The sequence below is a fragment of the Nomascus leucogenys genome, chromosome 16 (assembly GCF_006542625.1).
Source record: "Nomascus leucogenys isolate Asia chromosome 16, Asia_NLE_v1, whole genome shotgun sequence".
NCBI classification, from domain to species: Eukaryota; Metazoa; Chordata; class Mammalia; order Primates; family Hylobatidae; genus Nomascus; species Nomascus leucogenys.
Window position 1 is genome coordinate 56,447,705 of NC_044396.1, and position 25,170 is coordinate 56,472,874.

Genomic DNA, 25,170 nt, shown 5'->3' on the forward strand with positions numbered 1-25,170 from the left:
GCATTTCCTACCCTGGTTGCTGGATATGATGCCAACAGGCAGCTGATGTGGCCTGGGAAGAATTACCAGACAGCCTCTCAAGGTGAGCTCAGGATGTTTACAGTAATTTTACCAAGGACAACTGTGAGATATATCATTACCGACATTCAAATGCTGATAAGGACACTACAAGTTTTGAACATATGTGATAAATGTTTGAACAACTTTTTGATGAAATTAATAACCTGGTGGTGTTTTTTGTTTTTTTTTTTTTTTTTTTTTTTGAGACAGAGTCTCACTCTGTCGCCCAGGCTGGAATGCAGTGGCTCAATCTCGGCTCACTGCAAGCTCCGCCTCCTGGGTTCATGCCATTCTCTCACCTCAGCCTCCCGAGTAGCTGGGACTACAGGCACCCGCCACCATGCTCGGCTAATTTTTTGTATTTTTAGTAGAGACAGGGTTTCACCGTGTTAGCCAGGATTGTTTTGATCTCCTGACCTCGTGATCCGCCCACCTCAGCCTCCCAAAGTGCTGAGATTACAGGCATGAGCCACCGCTCCCGGCCATAACATAACATGGTGGTTCTTAATGAATGGTAACATAATGGAAACATCAGGAAAGACTGACAAGTATGCAACTCTGGTGGGTGAGCTAAAACTGCCTCTATTACATATTACATCTCTGTACTAAAACTTTCATTTTACATATTTGAGTAGGTCACCAGACTGGGAATTCCTCAAAGTCAGGGATGGTGGCTTGTTTCTTCTATAGCCCTAGTGACTAGCTTGTCACATGCAAGTTAGACAGGACACTGTATCACTGAACTCCTAGGCCTGGCGGGAGGGTGGCAGGTCTACCAAGCATGGTAGACAGTGAAGCTGAAAAGAGAGGCAGGAGAGGGTCGGGTAGGTCACAAGAGTCATGGGAAGGAGTTTGAACTGAAAACTACAGCAATGGGGACCAGATGTGCATATTAGCAAGTTGATTCTACTGAGGCTAGGTGCAGGGGCTCACATCTGTAACCCCAGCACCGTGGGAGGCCGAGGCAGGTGGATCGCTTGAGCCCAGGAGTTTGAGACCAGCTTGGGCAACTTCGCAAAACTCCATCTCTACTAAAAAAGACAAAAACTAGCTGGGCGTGGTGACGTGTGCCTGTAATCCCAGCTACTTAGGTGGCTGAGACAAGAGAATGGCTTGAATGGGAGGCGGATATTGCAGTGAGCTGAGATCACACCACAGCACTCTAGCCTGGGCCGCAGAGAGACACTCCGTCTCAGAAAAAAAAAAGTTGATTCTACTGAGCAGAGGAACAGAATAGAAAGTTCTGAAAAAAATATACATCTTATATGAATTTCTTATATGATAAAGCTGAAATTTCAAATCAGTGAAGAAATATGGATTATTTAATAAATAATATTGGGCCAACTGTTCAACCATTTGGATAAAAAGCAATGTTAGATCCTGTGGTAGACAGAATCATGGTCCCCCAAAGCGATCCATGTCCTAATCCCCAGAACCTGTAAACATGTCACTTTGCATAGCAAACAGATATGACTGAATTAAGGATCTTGAGATTGGGAGATTATCCTGGGTCTGGGTTCTAGGTGGGCCCAATGTAATCACCAGGGTTCGTACAAGAGGAGGGCAGGGCCTCATATTCAGAGAAACAGAAATGGTGATGGAAGTAGAGGTTAGAGTGAGGCAATTGCAGTCTTTGAAGCTCAGAAGAGGACACTAGCCAAGGAATGTGGGTGGTCTTCTAGAAGCTGCAAAAGGCAAGAACACACATTCTTCCCTAGACCTCCAGAAAGAAAAACAGCCCTGTGGACACCTTTATTTTAGCCCTGTAAGACCCATATCAGACTTTCGACATCTAGAACTTTAAGAAAATAAATTTGTGTTGTTCTAAGCAACTGTTTTTGGCAATTTGTTACAGTATCAATAGGAAAGGAATACAGATCCCAAGTGTCTATCAACATACTGATGGATAAACAAACTGTAGTATATTTTACAATGGAATACTACTCAGCAATAAAAAGGAACAAACTATTGATAATTACAGTGCATGAAAAAAAGCCAGGTTGAAAAGAGAAAAAAGAAGACATATTGTTTATAGTTAGTTTATAAGTTTATGTGTAACCCTTGTTTATAGTTATCCCTAGTTTATAATCTATCAAGTATGTATTAGATAGATTAAATGTTTATATGGGATACCCCCCAAAACATTACAAACAAACAAAACTTGTGGAAAGAGGGGAATTTTATAAGTATAATTTCAAAGACAAAGAGTTATAGCATTTTTAAAAACCTGTATATTAAAAAAAATCTATAAATCAAATTACAAACTAGAAAAATATTTGAATTGTATTAAATTGATAGAGAATTATCTTTGAATGGTAGAGTTAAGGATGCTTTTCTACAATGAATGTGCATTACTTTTTGTAAAGAAGACAAATCTTAACAGAAATCCTGTTACCGTGGCAGTTTTATCAAAAATGAATTAGAGACCAGGATGGACATTTTACCAAAGAAGATACAAGGATGGCAAATAATTACATAAAAAGATGCTCTACATCATTAGTCACTGACAAATGCAAATTAAAGCTACAACAGTACGGCACTACACATCTGTTAGAGTGGCTAAAATGAAAAAGACTAACCATACCACGTGTTGGTGAGGACATGAAGCAACTGCAATTCTCACACTGCCGGAGGGACTATAAAATGGTACCACTGCTTTAGAAACTTTGGCCGTTTCTTAAAAGTTGAGCATACAGCTACTATTTGATTCAGCTGTTCTACTCCTAGGTGTTTCCCTCAAAAGAAAGGAAGCATATGCCCATACAAAGACTTATATTCAAATGTTCATGGCAACTTTACTTTTAATAGATCCAAAGTGGAAACAACCCAAATGCCATCAACAGATTTACGAATAAAACAATTGTAGTATATTCAGACAAAAGAATGCTACTCAGCAATAAAAAGGAATAAATTACTGACATATCCAACAACATGGATAAACCTCAAAATAATAATACCAGTGCATTAAAAAAGAAAAATTTACAAAAAAGATGCACTGTATGATTCCATTTATAAAATTTAAAAAATGCAAACTAATCTATAGTGACAGAAAGCAGATAAGTGGTGGCTGGAGATGGGGTGGAGTGGGGAGGGGCAAGAGGAAGAGATCACCAGGAACTTCAGGGGATGATAGATATGTTCACTAGCTTGATTGATGATGTTTTCACGGGTATACACATATGTAAAAACTTAAACTTATCAAATTATACACTAAACATGTACAGTTTGTGGTACGCCAATCATACTTTAATAAAATGGTATTTAAAAGTGGCTTGACCATGAAAAAGCATGGAGAAAACTTAAATGCATATTACTAAGAGAAAAAAGCCAATCTGAAAAGACTATATACTGTGTGATTCCAATTATATGGCATTCTTGAAAAGGTAAAACTGTGGATACAGTAAAAGGATCTGTGGTTGCCAGGGGTTAGTGAAGAGGGAGGGATGAATAGACAGAGTATAGAGGATTTTTAGGACAGTGAGAATACTCTTTATGATTCCATAATAATGGGTACATGTCCTTATGCATTTGTCCAAAGCCATAGAATGTACAATACCAAGAGAGAAGCCTAATGTAAATGATGGACATAGGGTGATTAGTGCCAATGCGTAGGTTCATTGATTATAACAAATGCACCGCCTCAGTGGGGGATGTTGGTACTGGGGGAAGCTGTACATGTGTAATGATAAAGGTATGTGGGAAATCGCTCTACTTTCTGCTCAACTTTTCTGTGAACCGAAAACTTCTCTAAAAAATAGTCTATTTTTAAAAGTGGCTTGAACAATTAGGATATTTATTGTCTCCCAAATCAGGGGTCTGGCGGGTAGAGAGGATCAAGGGTTGGTTCAGTGGCTAAAAGTGCTATCAAGGACACAGATGCTTCCCATCTTCCGGCTCTGTTCCCCTTCATATTATAAAAAGTGTTGCAGTTGTTGAAGTCACACATGCGGGCAAAACAGCGTCCAGTAAAAGCGAACATTTTCCTTCCTATGCATCTTGTTTTAAGAGACAGGAACGCTCTCCTACGAGCTCCTCATAGACTTCCCCTTGGGTCCCATTGGTCAGTGTTGAGTCTCATATCCATGATCTGACTGCAAGGAAGGGAGAGGGCTGCAGGGCGAGCACCCACTGGGGCCACATAGGCACTTGCAGAATTCTGTGCCTTTACTCATGCTCCTTCCCCCTCGCTTCTCTTGGCTCTCCCTTGACCCACCTTCTTTCGCTGAGAGCATTCAGGAATCCTCCTTGCATCTTCCTCAGGCCTTTCTATGAAACTTTATCATCCCTCTGTGTAGACTTTTGTATGTGTGCATCTGTCTTAACAGCCAGACATGAACTTCTGCAATCTCTCTTCTTCCATCAGGGGAGCCCAGGGACCTTGTACAGGGCTTGGTGCACAGCCATGCTTGAAAAGTGGCCTTGGATGGCAGAAAAAAGCAGATGGAGCTTTTCCCATCCTGGGGAGAACGCAAAGGCCAAGGTGGGGAAGCAGCTTCAGTACAGAAGTGAGTGCAAAACACTAAAAGATTTCATTATAGAAATAGCAGAAATGGTCAAGATCCATCATTGTGAAGGATATAACTGATGATCTCAGAAGAACACACCTGGGAACATCACTCTGAAATGAAAAGGAGAGTGCTTTAGGGCAGAGACAGCACAGCTGGACTCATAGGATGGAATTCTCACAGTCTTCATTCAACATGTGAAACTTATTACCTCTAGTAGGTTATTCAGGAAAGACTATAACAATTATTTTAAAGATAGAGATGTGGTCTCAGTGTGTTGCCCAGGCTGGTCTCAAACTCCTGGGCTGAAGGGATCCTCTTACCTTGGCCTCACAAAATGCTGGGATTACAGGTGTGAGTCACCACACCTGGCCAGCAATTTTTAAGGGGTTAAAAGCTACTAAATGGACAAAGTGACAAGTCTTGTCTATGTCAGGCCATGCAGCTTCACAAAACACCCTCTCTCTATGCTGGTTTTCTAGAGGAGTTCCTGGGCTGGGTGAATCACGGGTCTGAAGTGAGCCTAGTGTTATCTGTGCTTCTGTGACTCATCAAACCTAAAACCACCTCTGCAGGACAGAGATTCCTTGATGGCAGGAGAAAGAACAGAAGATGCTCCTGACCTTAGGGTCATACAGTAATTTCAGCAGTGACTACTCCTTGCTGGGCCCCTGAGGCAGAATCTCGGAGATGTCCTGGAAGTTCAGGCCCCGACTTCATTTGGTCAATGGCTGTGGCGTTAAAATTGGGATGGTTCCTGCTTCTCAGGCCCTCTTAACCAACCATTGCTGTTCTGAGGCTATTCTGAGAAGTGCAGGTGGATACTCAAAGATTCCATCTCACTAACTGCAGACTTTCAAAGTAATTAAACAACATTTGAGCTGATCAGGTTAAAATTCCCAGCTGAGCATAGCTTTTCCATTCTCTGAGTTCTCCAGGAACTCTTGCAGCACCAGCTGAATCTCATCTGCCTATATCACAGCCCCTCCACCTTAAGTTGCACCCATTTGTAGGGGTCTCTGAGTTTTAAACCCAATTGGCCTCTCCCTTTCTTTCTTTCTTTTTCTCTTTCTCCCTTCCTCCCTTTCTCCCTTTCTCTTTCTTCTTTCTTTCTTTCTCTTTCTTTCTTTCTTTCTTTCTTTCTTTCTTTCTTTCTTTCTTTCTTTCTTTCTTTCTTTCTTCCTTCCTTCCTTCCTTCCTTCCTTCCTTCCTTCCTTCCTTCCTTTCTTTCTTTCTCTTTCTTTCTTCCTTCTTTCCTTCCTTCCTTCCTTCTTCCTTTCTTTCTTTCTCTTTCTTTCTTCCTTCCTTCCTTCCTTTTTTTCTTTCTTTCTCTCTCTCTCTCTCTTTCTTGCTTGCTTGCTTGCTTGCTTGCTTTTCTTTCGTGTATCAAGTTTGCTACCTACCTCCTGGCCAAACCAGGCCACATGGTTCAGCCCAGATTCAAATTGGGTGGGAACTACAAAGTTACAAGGCAAACATCATGCATACCGAGAGGTCATTAATTGGGATCTACCACTGCAGGGTGGTAAAAGGGAATGAAAATTGATATGGTGGGGAACACCTTAGCATCTACTAAGGGAGTCATCAGGAAGATATGAGATATCCTGTGAAGGCTTCCCGAAGGAAGGAGAGGAAGGGAAGACCATTTCAGTTGGAAGAAGGATACATTATGGGAATAAGTCATTTTACTGGAGATATGAACACTTATGTAACCAATTCCCAATTGATAGACATGTGGGTTGTTCTACATATTCTCTATTACAATCAATGCTGATCTGTGTATCTAGCTATCCAGCCGGTATAGGGAGGCATATGGTAGATTTGTACACACACGTATACATACACATACACACTGCACACACATACCATGCAAATATAAGATAAATTCTTAGAAATGGAACGACTAATTCTAGTAGCTTATAAATTTATATAGGTATTGCCAAATCAGACTTTTTCTTTCACTCCCAAGCTTGGGAATTGCTGGGGACTCTCAAAACCGTGTCACTGACTCCACTTTTGGTTGTGGGAGCTGGAAGCCCCTCCATTTCCTCTTCCCAGTTCTTTCTTCTAGCAGCTGCCCCCAGGTTTGTTCTCCATGATCCAGCAACTTCTGTCTCCATCTCCCTTTCTCAGAAGGCTCCATCTCCTCCTTCCCCAAGAAGGTTGCAACTGCCCTCAGCTTTCCTCCCTCCCTCCTCAGAGAGTACCAACATCTCTCTCTTATCTTTGTTCTTCTTTGTGAGGCTGATATGCTAAATTTCATCTAGTTTTCCCCAAACTCAAACCACAACCTCTCTACTGCTGCCTTCTCCCTCTCCATTTCCATCCCCAGCACTACTACAAAGGAACCCCGTCCAGTCCAGCCAGTTGGCTTGCTCCTCACCTCCTCCCACTCCAGTTCACGCTCCAGCCCACTGAAGAGTGGTGCCCACCCCCAGGCCCCTGCCTAAATGGCTCTTCCAGAAACACCAGTGACTTCCCACTCACCAAAGTCTGGGGCCGTTTCCTCAAGATCCTGCCCACTCCCTGACCCTTCCCTTCCTTGGGGCCACCATGGCTGCTTCTGGATGACTCAATCAGACACCCACATTGCAGTCCCATCCTCCTTCGAATGAAAACATCTCACTTCAACAGCTCTCTTCACCTTCAGGACTAAGTCAGCCCCTTACACAAAGGACTCATGAGGGGCATGCAGTCTGTGCGCCCAGCCTTCACCCAAGGGTCTATTCTGATCCTTTTTTTTTTTTAAGATAAAAATTCTTGCAGGTATAATAGGGGTCTCCATCAAAAAGTAAAGAATAATTTTGTAGAAAGGTTTTGAGACTTTCCTAACTCTCTGAAACTACACAAGCTGGTCCTTTTGACTTGGAAGCTAAATTTCTAAGATGGAAAGTCACATGTATGAGTGGGAGGCATGAAACCAATTACTCGACCTGTCTGGGGTCATGAGTGCAGAGGCGGCTCCTACGAACCATCTGCCTCTTCAAATGTGGATGAGAAGTGGGTATGGCGGATGCTTGTCATTTCCCAATGGCTCGAGTGGATGTGGGGAGTATGGGAGTGAGGGGAAAAGAGGAAAGAGGGAGAGAGGCCGTCCAAGCTTTCACAACTCACTCTCTTGTGTTTGAAAATATCTGATTTCATTATTTTCTATAATTAATTTCTAGAACATCTATTCTGAGGAAAATGCTAGAAAGAAATATGCTATTCCTTTGTATCAGCGTTACTCTTTGTTGATATTAAATGGCTTAGTCACTTTATGGGGGAAATAAAGAGGTTGATTCATGGTGATGTGACCCTCTTGCCACTTCTGGTTCCCTTTTTCCTGCTATATATATTAAGACCTACAGCCCTTGGGAAGTGCATTTCTGCATTCGAAGAAGAACCTGAGAGAAACCTGTAAGTAAACTTTCAGAATAATCTTATTTCTAAAATTGCTTTTAAAAAAGTACTAGTAAATTTGTAACCAGAGCATACTTTAAGGCCCCCTCTACCCCGACAGTCTCCCTATGTATGAAGTATCAGAAAGTCTTTTCATGTTGATATCTGAATATCCTCTGCTCAGGGAAAACTGCAGCATGAATATCTTCTTATGGGCGTCGCCTGGGTATACTCGAGCCACCCTCCACTTTGTGAATCCCCTCAGCTAATCTTCCTGGCGGTTATGGGGAGCCCTAGGGTGGCTCAGTTCTGCCTGGTCAACGATGCAGCTCCTGGCACCTGGCACGCGCAGCAATGGGCTGAATTTTTCCATAAATGCTATTCTGTTTACCTAGTAGCGTTCATTAATCTTTCCTGTCTTGTGTGAAGGCTGCTTTCACAGAGGAAGGCATTTGCTGGCTTTCCCAAGGCAAGAACAATGAAAACAAAGTCGTGAGGAGTTCTCTCTACCTCGAATGAAGGCCGCAGCTCCTGCTCAAGCTATTTTGGCAGTCTGAGAGAACAGTACATTCTGAACCACATTGTAAGTTTGCAAGAGCTTATACAAAAGAGAAAGGGAGAAAAAAGGAAAAGGAAAAGAAACCCTCCAGTCTTCTTTTGTTCCACTCCCAGGTGCTGGGCTTTGATGTTCTGTCTCAGCAGTGACTTCAGAACACCAGCTCCAAGAACCAGCTCCGCTGCTCACTGCACCTTTCATTTCAGAGAGCGTGGGGCTAGTGGGGACCTTAGAACTCAGCTAGCCCATAGGAGCTGAGGTCCAGGAGGTGACATGACCTATCCAAGGCCATGCAACCTGGCTTGGGTAGAGGCAGATTGGACCACAGGTCTCCCTGTTCGGCGCTCTTTTCCTGTTCTGCTCTGTCCTTTGTTCGAATTCCTTTTAAAATGAGATTCACATCAAGCCAGTGAGGGAAGCTGATGGGTTCAGACTGGGTTCCTGCAGGGGACCGGCAGGGCTGGTTTGAGGAGTACGGAAAGAACAGTGTGCTTGTCCGTTTGGGTTTATTGTCCCCTGGGGTGTCTGCAGACTGTATCTGGGCTTGTTGAGCATAAGCCATTGGCTTCTGCACAGGCAGAGTCAGAATGAACTGGTATCACTTAATGGGAATTGCAGGACATCAGATGAGGCAGGAGCTTTGGAAATGGGGAGAGAGGGGAGCAATAAGATGCTCCCAAGGTCACTGTCTCCAGGCCTTTCCTCCAGAGAAGGTCATATTTCTTCCTCCCACACTTTCAATAGCCGTAAGCCTGTGGGTTTCTGCTTACCAGCTCTGGAGACAGACGGGTGATGTGCAGCTTCAATACCCCCCAGTCTAGAAAGCTCCTAGGGTGGGCCATTCATATGGAAGTTCTCATTATTATTTCATGGCTCCATTTTTTGTAGCTGCTGACTGGACCTTGTATCTGAAGCAAGGACGCATTCATCTGCACCTTGAAAGTTGATCTGTTCTCAAAAGACAGTGCTCAGGAATGCCGGTCTCCTTGACTCATCAAAAAGGTGGCCAAACAGAGCTCTGTAGGTGGGGGCTGTGAGCCCTGTGCCCTCCATGCTGGGGCTCTCAATGCTTCCACTGACACTGAGATCCCATGCAGGGAAAACGATTGAGGTGTATGCACCTTGCAGAGGTGTCTGCTAGCTAGCATGGTCAGGGTTGATGTGGAAGTCTGGCTGTTTCTGTTTCCCATGGCAACAGCTTGGCCCTGCATGAAAGCAGGTAAATGTGGGCTCAAGCCAGATGCACAGACTGCATGGCTCTGCAGGGTTCTTGGCTCAAATCAGGGCTCTTCATCCCTAACCCTGTTCTGCTATTTTTCTGTTCCCTTCCACTCAGCCACAAAAAGGGCTTTAACCCCATGAAAGAGAGATGGGGCCCTTGGTGGTACTCTGCTATGGACTCCAGCTAAGGCTTCCCTGCCTGAGGTGTGGTAGAAACTGAAGTTCTGAGATAAAAGCAAGAAAGTGGCCATTACTCTAGGGATAGTGCTGTTGGTAAAAGCCAGAGGCAGGTATTGTATTCTGGGGACACAAGCATGTTGAGTCAGGAATAGACATTATTGACAATGGAGGCAAAATAAAGAGAAATTACAGGTTAAAGCGATCAGGTAAACTCTTAGAAGCTGCCAGAAAAAAACGATGGAGAGGCAGAGGGAGGGACTCTGTAAGCACAAGAGAGGGGAATAAAACAGTTAGAAATCTTTGGGCAAAAATAAACATTTCCGAGGTATAGAGGAAAACCTTTATGTGTGAGACTAGAACTTGGTTTAAGCATGGTTTTTAAATGTCTCCAGGGATAAAAGGGGAAAAGGTAATTCACAAGAATGGAGAAGAGGAGGGCTAAGATAAGAAGCGGGCCAGAGAGGAGAAAAGAGAGCCATGTGAGCATCATCTGATGATCAAGGCTGCACTCTCACAATCCGTGGCCAAAATCAGCTGTCAGAGTGTTTAAAAATAATTTGAGCCAACAGTTTTTTAAGAACCAGAAGATGTCACCCAAAGAAATCTAGATTTCTGACTTGAAAAAAAAAAGTCAGAAAATCTGGTGACTGCCTCTGTAGAGAGCTCTCAAGAAAATCTGGGTTGGAGGCTGCTGTTCCTGCAAGTTAAATGGGGGCATGGGCTCTCCAGCTCCCCAGAGACCCATGGCCCACTGGCCCACACCCCACACTCCCAAGGAGTATCTGTAGCTCCTTACTTCCTTCACTGTTTCCGGTGCTTGTCTGACCCCTGTAGGCATTTGAAATGCTAAGTGCTGCCTGCAGGGGACAGGATGAGCCCCTATTCCTGACCCCAGCTCAACAGGGAAGGTGAGACCAACACCAAATGCACTTTTCTTCCCCGTCCCTGGGAGAGACGGCTAAGTTGGGAGAGACAGCCCTTGATCTGGACCTCACACCAGGATAGGCCTGCGTCCGGGGTGCCCAAGTTTAAGGGGTGAGCAAGATGAGCCTAACGCTGGCAGTAACAGTCTCTGAGTAAAACATAAGTATTCATGACTGCACGATGCTGCGGAGCAAGTGTTCACCTGGGAAAGGAGAGCTGCAGCCAGCTTTAGGTGGCTCAATAAAGCTGTGCTGGCAGAGGAGGGGAGGACCCTGGATGTGGCTGACAACGCAGGACAGCTCATCCTGGCATGGTGAATCTGCATTTCAGGATTCTTTCGTGATTGGGATCCTGGGAATATATTTCAACCAAATTCAGAAGCTGCTCTATGACGATCATGTCGAAGAGGGGCTGAGCAGTTGTCCATTCTGACCCCTCAGGGTCATTTAAACATGGGTTAAAATCCTGGCTCTTGCACTTATTAGCTGTGTGACCTTGACCAAGTTATTTAACCTCTCTGAGCCCCAGTTTCCTATCTAAAAAGATAGAGCTACAATAGTACAGGGTTAGAAAGCATGTATATCAGATGCTGTGGCCAGGCATAAAGTAACACGTTAATAACTACCGTCTATTATTAGGAGTATTTCACTAAGCCTCAGACATTGACACAAGCTATAGTTTGCTTTTCTAATTATGTGTTCTGTGGTGACTGAGGGCCAACTGGATATTGCTATGGACAGAATGTTTGTGTCCTCTGCCAATTTATTTGAACCCCCAGTGTGGCTGTATTTGGAAATTGGGTCTCTAAGGAAGTAATTAAGGTTAAATGAGGGCCTAAGTGTGGAGCCCTCGTCTGATAGGACTAGTGTCACTATAAGAAGAGGAAAATGTAACTGCCTCACCATTGTGGAAGAGAGAGACAAGAGACTGGCAGCCAAACAGAGCAGTGGGTAAAATGATTTCTGGGTGCCATGTTGGAAAGGTCTTTGTACTTAATTAAAGGTGACACAGCGTGAAGAGATACCAGAGAGCTCACCTGCCTTCTCTCCCCGCCATGTGAGGACACAGGGAGGAGGCAGTTGTCTGTAAGCCGGGGAGGGGTCCTCACCAGAACCCAACCCTGCCAGACCTTGATCTGGAACTTCCAGCCTCCACCACTGTGAGAAATCAATTTCTGCTGTTGAAGCCACCCAGCCTGTGGGGTTCTGCTTTGGCAGTGCTGGCAGATGACAACAGGTACATAGGAAATTTTAATTTCATTACTCAGGAACTGTAGTGGAATTTTAAAACAGGACTCATGAAAAGTCAGAGATGAGATATTAATGTGATGGGAAGTGTGTCACCAAGTGGTAGAAAACTGGGGGTCTCACTCCTAGCTTACAGTCTTTTAGCCACTTTGGATTTTATTTTCCTCAACTGTGACTATCAGCCAGGGAGGTGTCAATCAAAATCATCTGGACTTGTGCTATCCAATACATAAGCTCCAGTTATATATTTAACTTTAAGTAATTTAAATTTTATTTAATCTTAATTTAAATGTAAATGATTTAATTTATTAAAATTAAAATTAAATATCATAATTAAATAAAATAACACTAAAAGTAATTAAATTTATTAATTAAAATTAAATAAAATTTAAAATTCAATTCCTCAGTGGCATGAGCCCTATGTCAAGTGCTCATGTGGCCAGTGCCTCCTATGCTGGACAGTGCATATATACAGCACGCCCAGCATCACAGACAGTTCTATCAGACAGCACTGAATTCTAGAGCTTGCTACCTGAAGCCTGGGCTTCACGAGAGCAGCTTCAGCAGCACCTGGGAACTTGTTAGGAATGCCAACTCTCAGGGGCCACCCTAAACCTTCTCAATCAAGATCTACATTTTCACAAGATTCCCTCCGGTGATCAAGTACTCAAGTCTAAGAAGCTCTGAGGTATGATTCCCTCCAGCTCAAAAAAAAAATTTACGAATCTGGGTATCTGCTTGACAAAGTCTTTGAGAAAGAAACCACTTGTTTAGCTTATCAAAATTCCAATTTACTGATTTGCCTAAGAGGAAAGAATTGAAATATCTGAAGGAAGATCAGCAGAATGGCTGCACCTCCACGGGAGCAAAAAGAAATCAGCAGATGTCTAAAGGAGGCATGGGTGGCGTCACCGTGCCTGGAAGGTGGTACACCTTGAAGGTTGGTACAATCCAGCTCCTATCTCTTTTTTTGTAGTTGTTTTTTAAAAAGAGAGATGGGGGTCTCTCTCTGTTGCTCAGGCTGGTCTCAAACTCCTGGGCTCAATCAAGCAATCCTCCCACCTCAGTGTCCCAAAATGCTGGGATTATAGGCATGAGCCACCATGCTCAGCCTCCAGTGCCTGCCTCTAAGCCTCCCGTCAGCTTAGGCATTCAATCTTTGCCTAAAGAGCAAAGAATGGACATTCTTCATTTTCTGTGGCAGCAAAGAAACAACAAGGAATGAGTTGCATTTACTGGGGATCTTTTATCCAGAGAGTCTTAAGGTGCTTGCTAAGGTTCCCCTCATTAAACCAAAAGAAGCAGGTAGGTCATATATTCAATTAGGGAAAATGAGGAACAGAGAAGAAATCAATGCCACAGTCAACGATGCCAAAAGGGCAGACTGGAGCATCAGCCTTTGGGCTCATGGGCCTAAATTCTGCTCTGGAGCTTGAGCTGTAAAATAAGAGAAGATACGTTCAGTCCTCTCACTGCAGAAAGTTTTGGTGTCTGATGACGTGCTGTTTTTAACACAAAAATAAGAAGGATAATATTAGAGCTGTTGCCTGTTAAGAAAACATGTTCTTACAGGACAAAATTGCAGTCATATATCTTATTTAATTGATACTAGATTTTATTGCAGAACGTTAAAATGTTAATGTGTCCATAAATCTTTTTCATACTTTCAGAACAGTGTCTGTATTAGGAACACACTGTACAAGGATGAAGGCAAGAGAAAGGAAAAATGAATCCAGAATATACATTATTAATTTTTTAGGAAGGAAGCAAAATGGTGCCTCATAAAGGAAATTAGAAAAAAGTTGAGCAGCTAGGATTTCTGATTTCCTTTAAAGAAGAATCTGCTAGCTTGAGACATATCCTTACAGAGTCAACTATTTTGATGCGGGGAACAAAAAGCGAGCAGATAATGGAAATGGGCTTGTGATGTACAGGTCAGCTCTTAGCAGCCACTGGCAGAAGGTGTGATGCCTCCAGCAGGGACAAACAGTGAGCTGAGGGTTCTGTCACATCACACAGAGCCATGGAATTGGGGCATGGTACAGATGACAGGGCCTGCCCAGGAGTCGGGGAAGTCTGGCCTAAATCCTGCTGTGCCGTCTCCACTGTGTGATTGCTGACAAATTCCAGCAAGCACTCAGAGCCTCAGTTTCCACTGTGTCAGATGCAAAGAGCATCTGCAGGCTTGGGGCAGGGGTAGAGAGATGCTTTATAAAAAGTGCTTACAATGTAATAGGGAATTAACATATTTTAGGGTATCAATCAAATAATGGTTTGGGGTCAGACCCAAAGCAATGGGAGAGCAAAGAGTCATGCCTGGGAGGAGAGGCCAGAGCTCCTGACTTCTTCTGGTGCTGGGCGTCCTGCCCTCTGCCCACCTGCCTGCAGAGTCCTCCTGCCTGTGCCGTGGAGCCTGTCTGACTTGGTCCATAATGCCAAGGAAGGTTCAGCAGCACAGGGGCCTATGGTAAGGCCTGTCTCTATCTTCACCCTTCAGTCCAACCTCTGATTCCAAAAGGAAGCAAGCTTTCAGGAAAAAGGAACTATGGCCTTTTGCTGGCCCCCATTTTAATTACCATTCTAATTCCCTTTCCTGCTGATGCTGTCAGAGCATCCTCATATGTGGGATCTGGACTCTGCTAAGGCCAGTTCCACATAGCAGTGACCCCTCTTCAACACTCAAGTTCGCCTCATATCTCTTTTCTGCTCTGAGCATTTCCATTCAGATTATATGGCAGGAACTGCAAGCACTCTCTATTCTTGGTGGAGAAATTTACACACGTTTACTCGTAACCTGCCTATTCCCCCCATTTTATTTCTGCCCTTCGTTAACCTCATTCGGCCTGAACACAGAAAGAATAATTTCCTCACCTCTGGTTGCTGAGTTCACAACCTCTATCCAATGCCTGGATTCATCTTACACGACAAATGTAATTCACTGGCTCTCACAGTATTCAGCTACTCCGTAAATTCAGACCCATCCTATTTAATGTGAGAAGGGATTTATTTGAGATTGTTTAAATATTGATCAATGTCCGCATTAAAATCCCATACATATGATATAAGGCTTATTAGATATTTTCATGTCAATCAGGAGAGAATATCAAATTTATTTTATATATATTACTCCAAATGAATCCGTCTCTCTGAGAGCATCACAGACCTAAATCTGTGTGACTGATGGCATGTTAGCAGCTCCACAGTGCCTTCATTTTAATTATTCCAGATCTAGGAAAAAAGAAAAGATGATTATCTCAGTGACAAAAAATAAATATTCTTCTTTTCTTTGTAAGATTCTCAGGAGGAAACTGTTCTCGAAGGGCAGGGGCATAAGAGGGAAGAAGCCATGGTTACAGAGCAGAGACACAATGGTCTCAGTCCAAGGCTGCATTTAAGTTTGGATGCCCTTGGTGTGCTTTCTGGTCTGTAAAATTAGAGCACAAGAAAACAGATGACTATTAAAGAGTAAGCTTGCATAATGCAGTTTATTGACATTTCAGCCTATCAACCTAGGGTTCAACTATTAAGGCTTATGATATAGGACTGTTGCCTTTATCAATAAACAATGACTCTCTAGCAGACCGGTACAGAATTCAGTGGCTTAAAATAAATCAGCATTTATGATGGCTCACATGTCTGTGGTCAGCCAGTGAGCTGGCTGAGAATCAGCTGGTCTAGGATGGCCTCTGTCACATCTGGCAGTTGGACGGCTATTGGCTGAGCTGATGGAATTGCCTGGTCAGGTGCCTTTCATCATCCAGCAGTCCAGCCTGGTGTAACAGGCTCAAAAATGGCCACCTCAGAGTTGTCCATGTCCTACTTCTCAGAACCCATGAATATATTACCTCGCATGGTAAAAGGGACCCTGCAAATGTGATTAAGTCTCTTGAGATGGGGAGATTATCCCGGATTATCTGGGTGGGCCCATCGTATTCACAAGGGCTCTTATAAGAGGGAGGAAGGAGGATCGGAGTCTAGAGAGAAGATGTAAGGATAAAAGCAGAGGGAAGAGGCAATGTTGCTGGCTTTGAGATGGTGGAAAAAGGGTCCATGAGCCAGGAAATGTAGGTGGTCTCTAAAGCTGAAAGAGGGCAAGGAATCAAGTTCTCCCCCAGTGCCTCCAGAAGGACCCCAGCATTGCAGGCCCATTTTAGACTCTGACCTCCAGAACTGTGAGATAATAAATATGTCCTTCTTTAAAACACTCAGTGGTTATTTGTTACAGCAGCGATAGCAGGGAAATGCAGCTGAACTTAACACAGCAGGAGCAGGGTTCCGTGAGAGCACATGGAACGAGCCCCAGGCCCAGGATTGTCACTGTCATTTCTGCCACATTCGATTGGGCAAAGAAGTCACAAGGCCAGCCCAGAGGCAAAGGAGGGAGGAATAGACCTCATCTCTTGGTGGTGGAAGGTGGAAGAAGCTGTAAAGTCGTATTTCAAGGGAGAGGACAGAGGAAGAGTAAAGAATTATGGCCACTTTTTTTGTAGTCAGTCTACCACCATGGCCTTTATGAAGATCAGTGGACATTCAAAAGCAATTTCTGACCTTGGTTTCTTTTTCATTTTCAGGACCCAGGGAGCATGGGTATCTGGACCTCAGGCACTGATATCTTCTTAAGCCTTTGGGAGATTTACATGTCTCCAAGAAGCCCTGGATGGATGGACTTAATCCAGCATTTGGGAGTTTGCTGTTTGGTTGCTTTTATTTCAGTGGGCCTCCTGTCTGTGGCCTTCTGCTGGTTTCTGTCATCAATCATAGCGGCCACCAGCTCCTGGATTGTCACGTGTGTTCTGCTGTGTTGCTCCAAGCATGCACGATGTTTTATTCTTCTCGTCTTTCTCTCTTGTGGCCTGCGTGAAGGCAGGAATGCTTTGATTGCAGCTGGCACAGGGATCGTCATCTTGGGACACGTAGAAAATATTTTTCATAACTTTAAAGGTCTCCTAGATGGTATGACTTGCAACCTAAGGGCAAAGAGCTTTTCCATACATTTTCCACTTTTGAAAAAATATATTGAGGCAATTCAGTGGATTTATGGCCTTGCCACTCCACTAAGTGTATTTGATGACCTTGTTTCTTGGAACCAGACCCTGGCAGTCTCTCTTTTCAGTCCCAGCCGTGTCCTGGAGGCACAGCTAAATAACAGCAAAGGGGAAGTCCTGAGCGTCTTGTACCAGATGGCAACCACGACAGAGGTGTTGTCCTCCCTGGGTCAGAAGCTACTTGCCTTTGCAGGGCTTTCGCTCGTCCTACTTGGCACCGGCCTCTTCATGAAGCGATTTTTGGGCTCTTGTGGTTGGAAGTATGAAAACATCTATATCACCAGACAATTTGTTCAGTTTGATGAAAGGGAGAGACATCAACAGAGGCCCTGTGTGCTCCCGCTGAATAAGGAGGAAAGGAGGAAGTATGTCATCATCCCGACTTTCTGGCCGACTCCTAAAGAAAGGAAAAACCTGGGGCTGTTTTTCCTCCCCATACTTACCCATCTCTGCATCTGGGTGCTGTTTGCAGCTGTAGATTATCTGCTGTATCGGCTCATTTTCTCAGTGAGCAAACAGTTTCAAAGCTTGCCAGGGTTTGAGGTTCACTTGAAACTGCACGGAGAGGTAGGGCCCACAGGTACTTCTCATGGTGTATCCCGGCTACTTGCTGGTCTGTCTTGCAAAAGATCATGAACCTCCCGAGGCAGGGCAGTGGCTCATTCACCTTTGCATCCTTGGTGCCCAGCACAGTGCTTGGCACATAGAAGGAACCCAACAAATGCAGGTCAAATTGAATCGAAGTCCCGATGTTAGGGTGTGATTCTGCATTAGTTCCCTGTGGCTGCTGTGACAAATGGCCAATAATTGAATGGCTTAAAATAACAGAAGTTTATTCTCGGATAGTTCTGGGGGGAGAAGTATGAAGTGAGTGTCGCTGGGCAGAAATCCAGGTGCTGTTACCACTCTTTGCATCTTCCAGATTCTAGTGGCTGATGGCATCCCTTTGCCTGTGACCACATCACTCCCACCTCTGCTCTGTCATCGCATCACTTTCTTTTCGCATGTGGAAAATCTCTCTCTGCTTCTGTCTTAAAGAATGTATATGACTGTATTAGGACTTTCCAGTATAATCCAGGGTAATTTCTCTATCTCAAGATCTTTGACTTAATAATATTTGCAAAGATCCTTTTTCCAAATAAAGTAACATTAACAGGTTCCAGGCACTAAGACCTTGTATCTTCAGGGCATCATCCAGCCTCCTACAGTCAACAAACACTGAAATGTGGAAATAAGTATCTCTGAGGTTGAACATGAAGTGGATTCCCAAGCAGGACTATCTGGCGTGAATCTAAGAGACAGGGATTTAGGGCCTGCCTTCCTCTCATCCTCAAGCTTGGGCAAGTAGACTTTGAGCACCTTCTCTGAGTGAGAATTTTTCTGTGCATCTTGAGTCCTTATTAAATACAAGAGGGTTCCCAAGGCATCAGTGCAATGTTTAGAAGGATGATTGTTGAAAAGGGCTCCTAAGTTACCCAGTAAAATGGCTGGTGCTAGTAGCTGATAGCACCCGCTTTTAAAAATGCTACACAGCTACACTTTGGTTTTTTGAGACAGATTGGATTACTAGTTCTCAATTTTAAATGTGTGTTAAGAATCTCCTGAGTTGGATATAGAGTTTCAGGCCTCGATTTACACAGATTTTGTTTTAACTGGGACAGCATTTTAAATGAGCACGTCTGTGATTTCAAGGTAGGTGGTCCATAGACCACATTTTGAGCAACTCTGGTCTAGGTCTTAGAAGGCAAGGACCCTCTAACCCAGAGGTCCTCAACCTTGGATACAGAGTTGCATCACTGCGGAGTTGAACTAACAAACCAACTCAATTCCTCTCTCCAGAATCACCAGAGATTCTGTTTTAATTGGACTGCGGTGAGAGATTTTTAAAACCTCCCAGAGTAATTCTAATGTGCAGCCAAGATTGAGAACCCCTGTTCTAAACCCCTCACTCCAAGAACAAAGCCAGAAAGTTAACTCCTAATTGCCATCAGATGGATCTGTGAAAAATCTTCATTAGCCAGGATAGCATCTGTCTCTGAGCTGGTGCCTCCTGCATCTTGAGGGATGTGGCTTTCTCTCCTCTATTCTCCTTCTCTCTCCTCTTGGCAGGCATGGACAAACAGAGAAGATGGTGGGGATGGGGCATCCCATCGTTTATCTTTTCTTTTCCATTTTCTCTGTGGATATTTGTGCTTATGCTGACATTTCAGAAGATCTGGATATTGTCAGACACTTGTCTTGTTTTTTAAACTCAGAAATTGCCAGGCTGAATGACATGGGGTGTGTATGCACATGTGTGGGTGTGTATGTGCATGTGTGTGATGCCTGCTGGGTTAAGTACACTAGCCCAGGCTGGCAAAAATAATGCAGGTGAACCCCCAAATTTGGGCTTAGCCTAGGAGGGTTCTTGGCTTTGCTTGGGAAAGAATTCAAGAGTGAGCTGACAGTGAAAGAAAGCAAGTTTATTAGAACAGAGTACAGCATAATGACTGCTCCATAGGCAGAGAAAGACTATCGCATAGGCAGAGTGGCCCAGAGTAGCATTCATGGATTGCTGATCTGTTATATTTATACCTAGTCTTAATTATATGCTAATTATGGAGTGGGTTATTCATGAGCTTTCCGGAAAAGGGGTGGGGAGTTCCCAAGCCATATAAGACAACTTCTGGGTTATTGCCATGGGATCATTTGTAAGCTGTCATGGTGCTGGTAGGAGTGCCTTATGCAAATATATTATAATTAGCATATAATGAGCAGTGAGGACAACTCGAGGTTTTTTTCATCACCATCTTGGTCCTAGCTGATTTTGGCTGTTTCTTTGTTATATCCTGTTTCTATCCACAGGGTCATGACAGAGGCTCAGTAAACAAGTCCTGCTGATCTCCTGCCTCAAAAACACCAATAGCTGTTTCTTTTTTAAAAAAAATTATTATTTTTAACTTTTATTGTTATTTTTAATTGACACATAATCATTGTACTTATTTATGGGGTATCCAGTAGCTGTTTCCACAGGTCTGATTTGCCCTACTATTCCTCAAGCTGCAATAGGCTGTGCCAGCTGCTGGGGAAATCACAGAGGAAAAATGGCCACAATGTTGCCTGCAAACCCTCCCATGAAGCCCCACTTGCCATTTCTCTCTTTCCCTCTCAGGGCCTTAAATCCTCCTGCTGCATCCACACTTTTCCTCCTCTTTCCTCTGGCTCAGCAGATCTAGTCCCATGGCTCCTGCCCTCCTAAGCCTGGGCTGCTTCTCAGAGTTGATTATTCTGAGCTCTCTGAGTCCTCTGAAGAATCCCGTTAATTACAAGGCACGCTGTTGCTCTAGATATCTGGAGCAGGGTGGATAATGGAAGTAGTGTTTTAGCTGAAAGCCAAACAAGAATTTCAGACATGCATGATCTTTGGGGGTGGCCAGGAAAAGGGCCTCGCTCCTTCTCCTGTGTTCTCCTTTCTTGTCTTCCCCCCTCAATTCTTCCTCTCTCTCCTACGTTTTTCTTCTCTTTCATTTACTTCTCTCTCAGCAAGTACCCATGGCCGTGTTGTGAATTCTCACCATGTTAGATAGAGGGGGAAAAAAAAGCAAGCTCTGCCTTCCAAAAAAACCCCAGCTTTCCAATGACAATGTCCTGACACCTTCATCTTTGGGGACTGCTGGCTCCTGGGGGTGCGAAGATGTCTAGGTTGCGAGGGCCTCCTTGAGGGGCTTATGTCCCGGGAGGGAGGTCACCATGTACACACGTGAAACAGCAGGGTAGTGGGCACTGGAACAGATGTGAGTACGAGACTGCTGTGGGAGCGTTTCTCAAACTCCCTCCTGCTGTGTCTGGGAGACTGTGCTGCCAGCAGCCAGCTTCTGCATGACTGGCGATGCCCTGCCCTTATGCCAGGGTGCCCTTGGGGGCTCCTGGTCTTCACCATTGCCTCACACTTGCCAAGGAGAAGTCACGCAGGAAGAGAAACACTGGCTCAAGGTGTTGCCAATATTTCTCCCTCACTTTTGTACGATTTTATATATGTGTTTTGAATAAAGAAGACGGGAAATGACCGAAGTAGAGCCAGTTCTGTGGGTGGGCAGTGGAAATAAAAATAGCCAGAGTTTCTACTTATTGGGTACCTACTATGTTCACTGCATTTGGCTGCATTAACTTTTCAGGACTGGCTGACACCAGAGCCTGCCCTCCATTCATTTCTTAATGATGCCAGGCCAACAAATTGTTTACTTAAGAGAGGAATATATATATTAAAACATTGGGGTGCCATTTAGTATATTGCTTGGCATTTTGAAAGAATTAATTTGTCTTCCACATTACCCTCAACCAACCCCATACAAAAGTGTTGACTCAACCGTTCTGAAGCCCTGATTCCCAACTGCAAAATCCCCAGTTAAATTTCTAGACAAAATAACTTCGTCCCAGACCGAACACCCGCTGCTTTCTTATTGCAGGATTTCTCATCACTGACTCAATCGATGTGTTTGTTTCTTCAGTAGTATTAAAAAGAGTGCATGTCTTTGCTCTGGGGACTGAAATCTCTTTATTTAATTGTAGGCAGACTATCTTTCTAATAAGAGAAAAGGAGAGGCAACGCAAATATTTTTCATTGCTTCGGCACAGTGCTGGGGAAATTATAGATTTGACTTGACATTTGTGTAGGGATCCCGGGTTTGGGGTTTCCAAAGTCTTCACAGGAACTGGGATAGATCCAAGGTGCCCAGTGTCCTCTGGGTGTGGTTAGGTTTGTGGCACTAGAGTGATAATAACTTACTAAGCACCCCAGTCTGTAAGGCTAATGCTCCTTCCCCACCGTGTTTAATTTACACTGGGAGTAGTTTATTCATGGGCAGGATCTGGTCCATTAACTCCTGTTTTGCCAAATTAGAAAACAAATCCACTGAGAGATTAAATGACTTTCCCAGGTCAGAGAAAGAAAGAGCTGGATCAGCACACACTTCTCTTATGAGTGGCTTGGCTGGGTGGCTCCATGTCATCTTGTGCCCTCTGTGTCAGTCTGCCGAGGGCAACTGGCTTATTCTCTTGCCTTCAAAAAGGAAGGAATGTACCTCTCATGAGCATCCAATAGGGATGAGAAATTTTCCGATTTTTAGGACCTGCCCAAACATGATTTTAGAGTTTCCTTCAATAACGTGGGCTCGAGAGCCAACATATCAACCTAGAAAGGAATATAGTACACTATATCCCCCCTAAGCTCCAGAACAGATGTAGAACATAATTTAATGCCTCAACATCTTTGTGACCTTGTGGTCTGCTTAAGGGATATTGGGAGGATATGATGGGGTCATAAGGGGCTATGTTCTAAAGCAATCTTCTTCCTGAGTTTAGCTGACTCCATGCTCTTTCTTTTGCCCCATATGTCCTAACATGTAGAAACAAGTATTCCATGAAAATGAGTCATGTGATCAAATTTGTTAGGAAAACTGCTGGCTAAAGTTAAAAGATTCCTCTGCCTACTTCTCAGAGCCTTCAAAAGTCTAATGGGCATTGTGATTTTCAAAAGAAGGGATAGAGTAAAAAAGTGTATTTAATACACTTCTCTCAAGGGAATCTTTACTGTATTTCTACAAACCCACTTCAGAAAACACTGCAATAGTTACAAATAAGACGCATCTCTTCTCCTTTGCTCCAATCATAACACACAAAGGAAGATGTGATAGTTCCTTTGGCCAAAGCTCCCTGTATATTTGAAGATAGTGCCATGTGCTGCGGGGAAGTACTGAGAAAGACAAGGACTGAGTACAAAAATGGCATGCATCATGATTATTTTATTCTTTCATTTTAGAAACAAGGAACTCAAGATATTATCCATGATTCTTCCTTTAATATATCTGTGTTTGAACCCAACTGTATCCCGAAACCAAAATTCCTTCTATCTGAGACCTGGGTTCCTCTCAGTGTTATTCTTGTGATATTAGTGATGCTGGGACTGTTGTCCTCTATCCTTATGCAACTTAAAATCCTGGTGTCAGCATCCTTCTACCCCAGCGTGGAGAGGAAGCGCATCCAATACCTGCATGCAAAGCTGCTTAAAAAAAGATCAAAGCAGCCACTGGGAGAAGTCAAAAGACGGCTGAGTCTCTATCTTACAAAGGTAAGGCCAAGATGGTGGTGTAACCTCCAATTGAGGAAGTGTTGAGTTTGAGAGGGAAATGGGAAAGGGGACTTCAAAGCACTTAATGCTTCAACTTCACATCAGGGCTTGTATCCCAGCAGTAGATAGGACATTGGGGAAAAATGAACAAATGTACGTGGCTAGGGCTCTTAACGCTGTGATTTGAATGCTGATCCAAAGGATACTACAAGATATTCTTAAAATATTGGTTTCAACAAAGTATGTTCAGTCATTGTAGAGAGGCGACTGGAGAGGTCCTTAGTGTTGATTAGTAAAGGACAAAGCACAGTAAGATATGCTTTCCTAGGTAAAGAAAAAACAGACAGGGAAATGTCTACTATAGCTTCGTAAATGCCAAAGAATTTGTTCATTTTCCAGTGTGTGTTTATGTGTCTATATATAGAGAGAGGATATACAAAAATATAATTATATACAAATATATAAATAAAAACATGACTCATACATAAAATGGACATATATCAAAAATTTTATGTAATTTAATACATATTTATTAATAAGGGAATGGTAAGAAAAATTAGAACCAAAGAATAATTCAAAGAACACACATATAGGCCATCAGGAATACCAAACGAATTTGCTTAATAGATGCAAAACTGTCTTTTTATTTAAGGGTGGATGGGAGGGGTCAGTTGTACGCTACTGGATGGAGACCACGTGGATGTCATGGACAAGAATCACTCACATTGTTTCTATCAGCCATCTGCAACTTACAGAATTGGGAAATAGCCCATAGACAATGGAAGACCAACATAACCCACAAAAATAAGCTTGTCTATTTCAGTCTTTTGCTGTTTTTCCCAACACCTTTAACCCCACAATGAAAAATTGATGTCAGAGGCATTTAAAATGACTCCAGCTCCAATGGCCATTTATCCACTTTTCTGTCTCTTCAGATTCATTTCTGGCTTCCAGTCCTGAAAATGATTAGGAAGAAGCAAATGGACATGACAAGTGCAGACAAGCCATGAGAGACCCCGGGTACTCCTCAGCCACATCGTGCCAGCAATTCTCCTCAGGTCTATGATGGCAGTCACTATTCATGCTGGATAATAGAGAACTATGTGACGCAGTCCTCTCAGGGGTCTGAGTTTACAGAGCCAACTTGCAGCACCTGGTTATGCCTCCTTTCATCTCAAAGCCAAAGAGCTGCCAGGTAAATGGTTATGTGGTCTATCTTCCAAACAAACCACATGATCTTGCCTGTGTCACAATGTAATAGGACTCTAGCTGGGTCCCCTGGTGATGAGTTCCAGCATAGAATAATGTTCAAAGAAAAGAAAACGAAAACAGTTGAAATCTCTACCACAGCCTCACAAGCAAATGCCAAGGGGAACATACATGCAAAAAGCCAGCAAACTATCTTCAAACTCTTCCGTCCTTAATGTCTTCCATGGCTATTGCCCCCACAATGGTCTCTTTTCTCCCTGCCCCCTTATTAAAGAACTCTTTCTGAAACCCAGTCCTAGCAGTTCCTAGTTTCTTCTTACCACCGCCTGCACTTCTGCCCTCTATCTGCCTCTATCTATTTTGTTTTCTCCTCTTTCAGCAAATCCCCTGGCTGGTATTTATGACAGGGTGGCCTATGGACCATGTGCATTAAAATTATATACAATTCTTGTTAAAATGTATATTTGGGCCCCTTTTCATCTTTAACTATACTCTAAATCACTTTTATTTTTATTATTTTTTATTTTTTTGGAGATGGATTCTCACTCTGTTGCCCAGGCTGGAGTGCAATGGTGTGATCTCGGCTCACTGCAATCTTCGCCTCTCAGATTCAAGCAATTCTCCTGCCTCAGCCTCCCAAGTAGCTGAGATTACAGGCACCTGCCACCACGCCCAGCATATATATATATGTTTGTATTTGTAGTAGAGATGGGGTTTCACCATGTTGGCCAGGCTA

At 43.6% G+C, this 25,170-nt stretch overlaps 1 protein-coding gene across 2 annotated transcripts; it reads left to right on the forward strand.

Annotated features, from left to right (window-relative positions):
* The first annotated feature begins 7,897 nt into the window (after positions 1-7,897).
* On the forward strand, positions 7,898-24,726 carry DCSTAMP (dendrocyte expressed seven transmembrane protein). Of its 2 annotated transcripts, XM_030795038.1 has the most exons (4): positions 7,928-7,964; positions 16,646-17,686; positions 22,917-23,225; positions 24,161-24,726. In XM_030795038.1, the coding sequence occupies exons 2-4, from the start codon at positions 16,658-16,660 to the stop codon at positions 24,233-24,235; spliced, it is 1,413 nt and encodes a 470-aa protein (XP_030650898.1). In that variant the 5' UTR covers positions 7,928-7,964; positions 16,646-16,657; the 3' UTR covers positions 24,236-24,726. The 2 variants fall into 2 exon arrangements, with proteins under 2 accessions (XP_030650899.1, XP_030650898.1); XM_030795039.1 differs by lacking the exon at positions 22,917-23,225 and having other exon boundaries at positions 7,898-7,964; positions 16,646-17,484.
* The last annotated feature ends 444 nt before the right edge of the window (positions 24,727-25,170 follow it).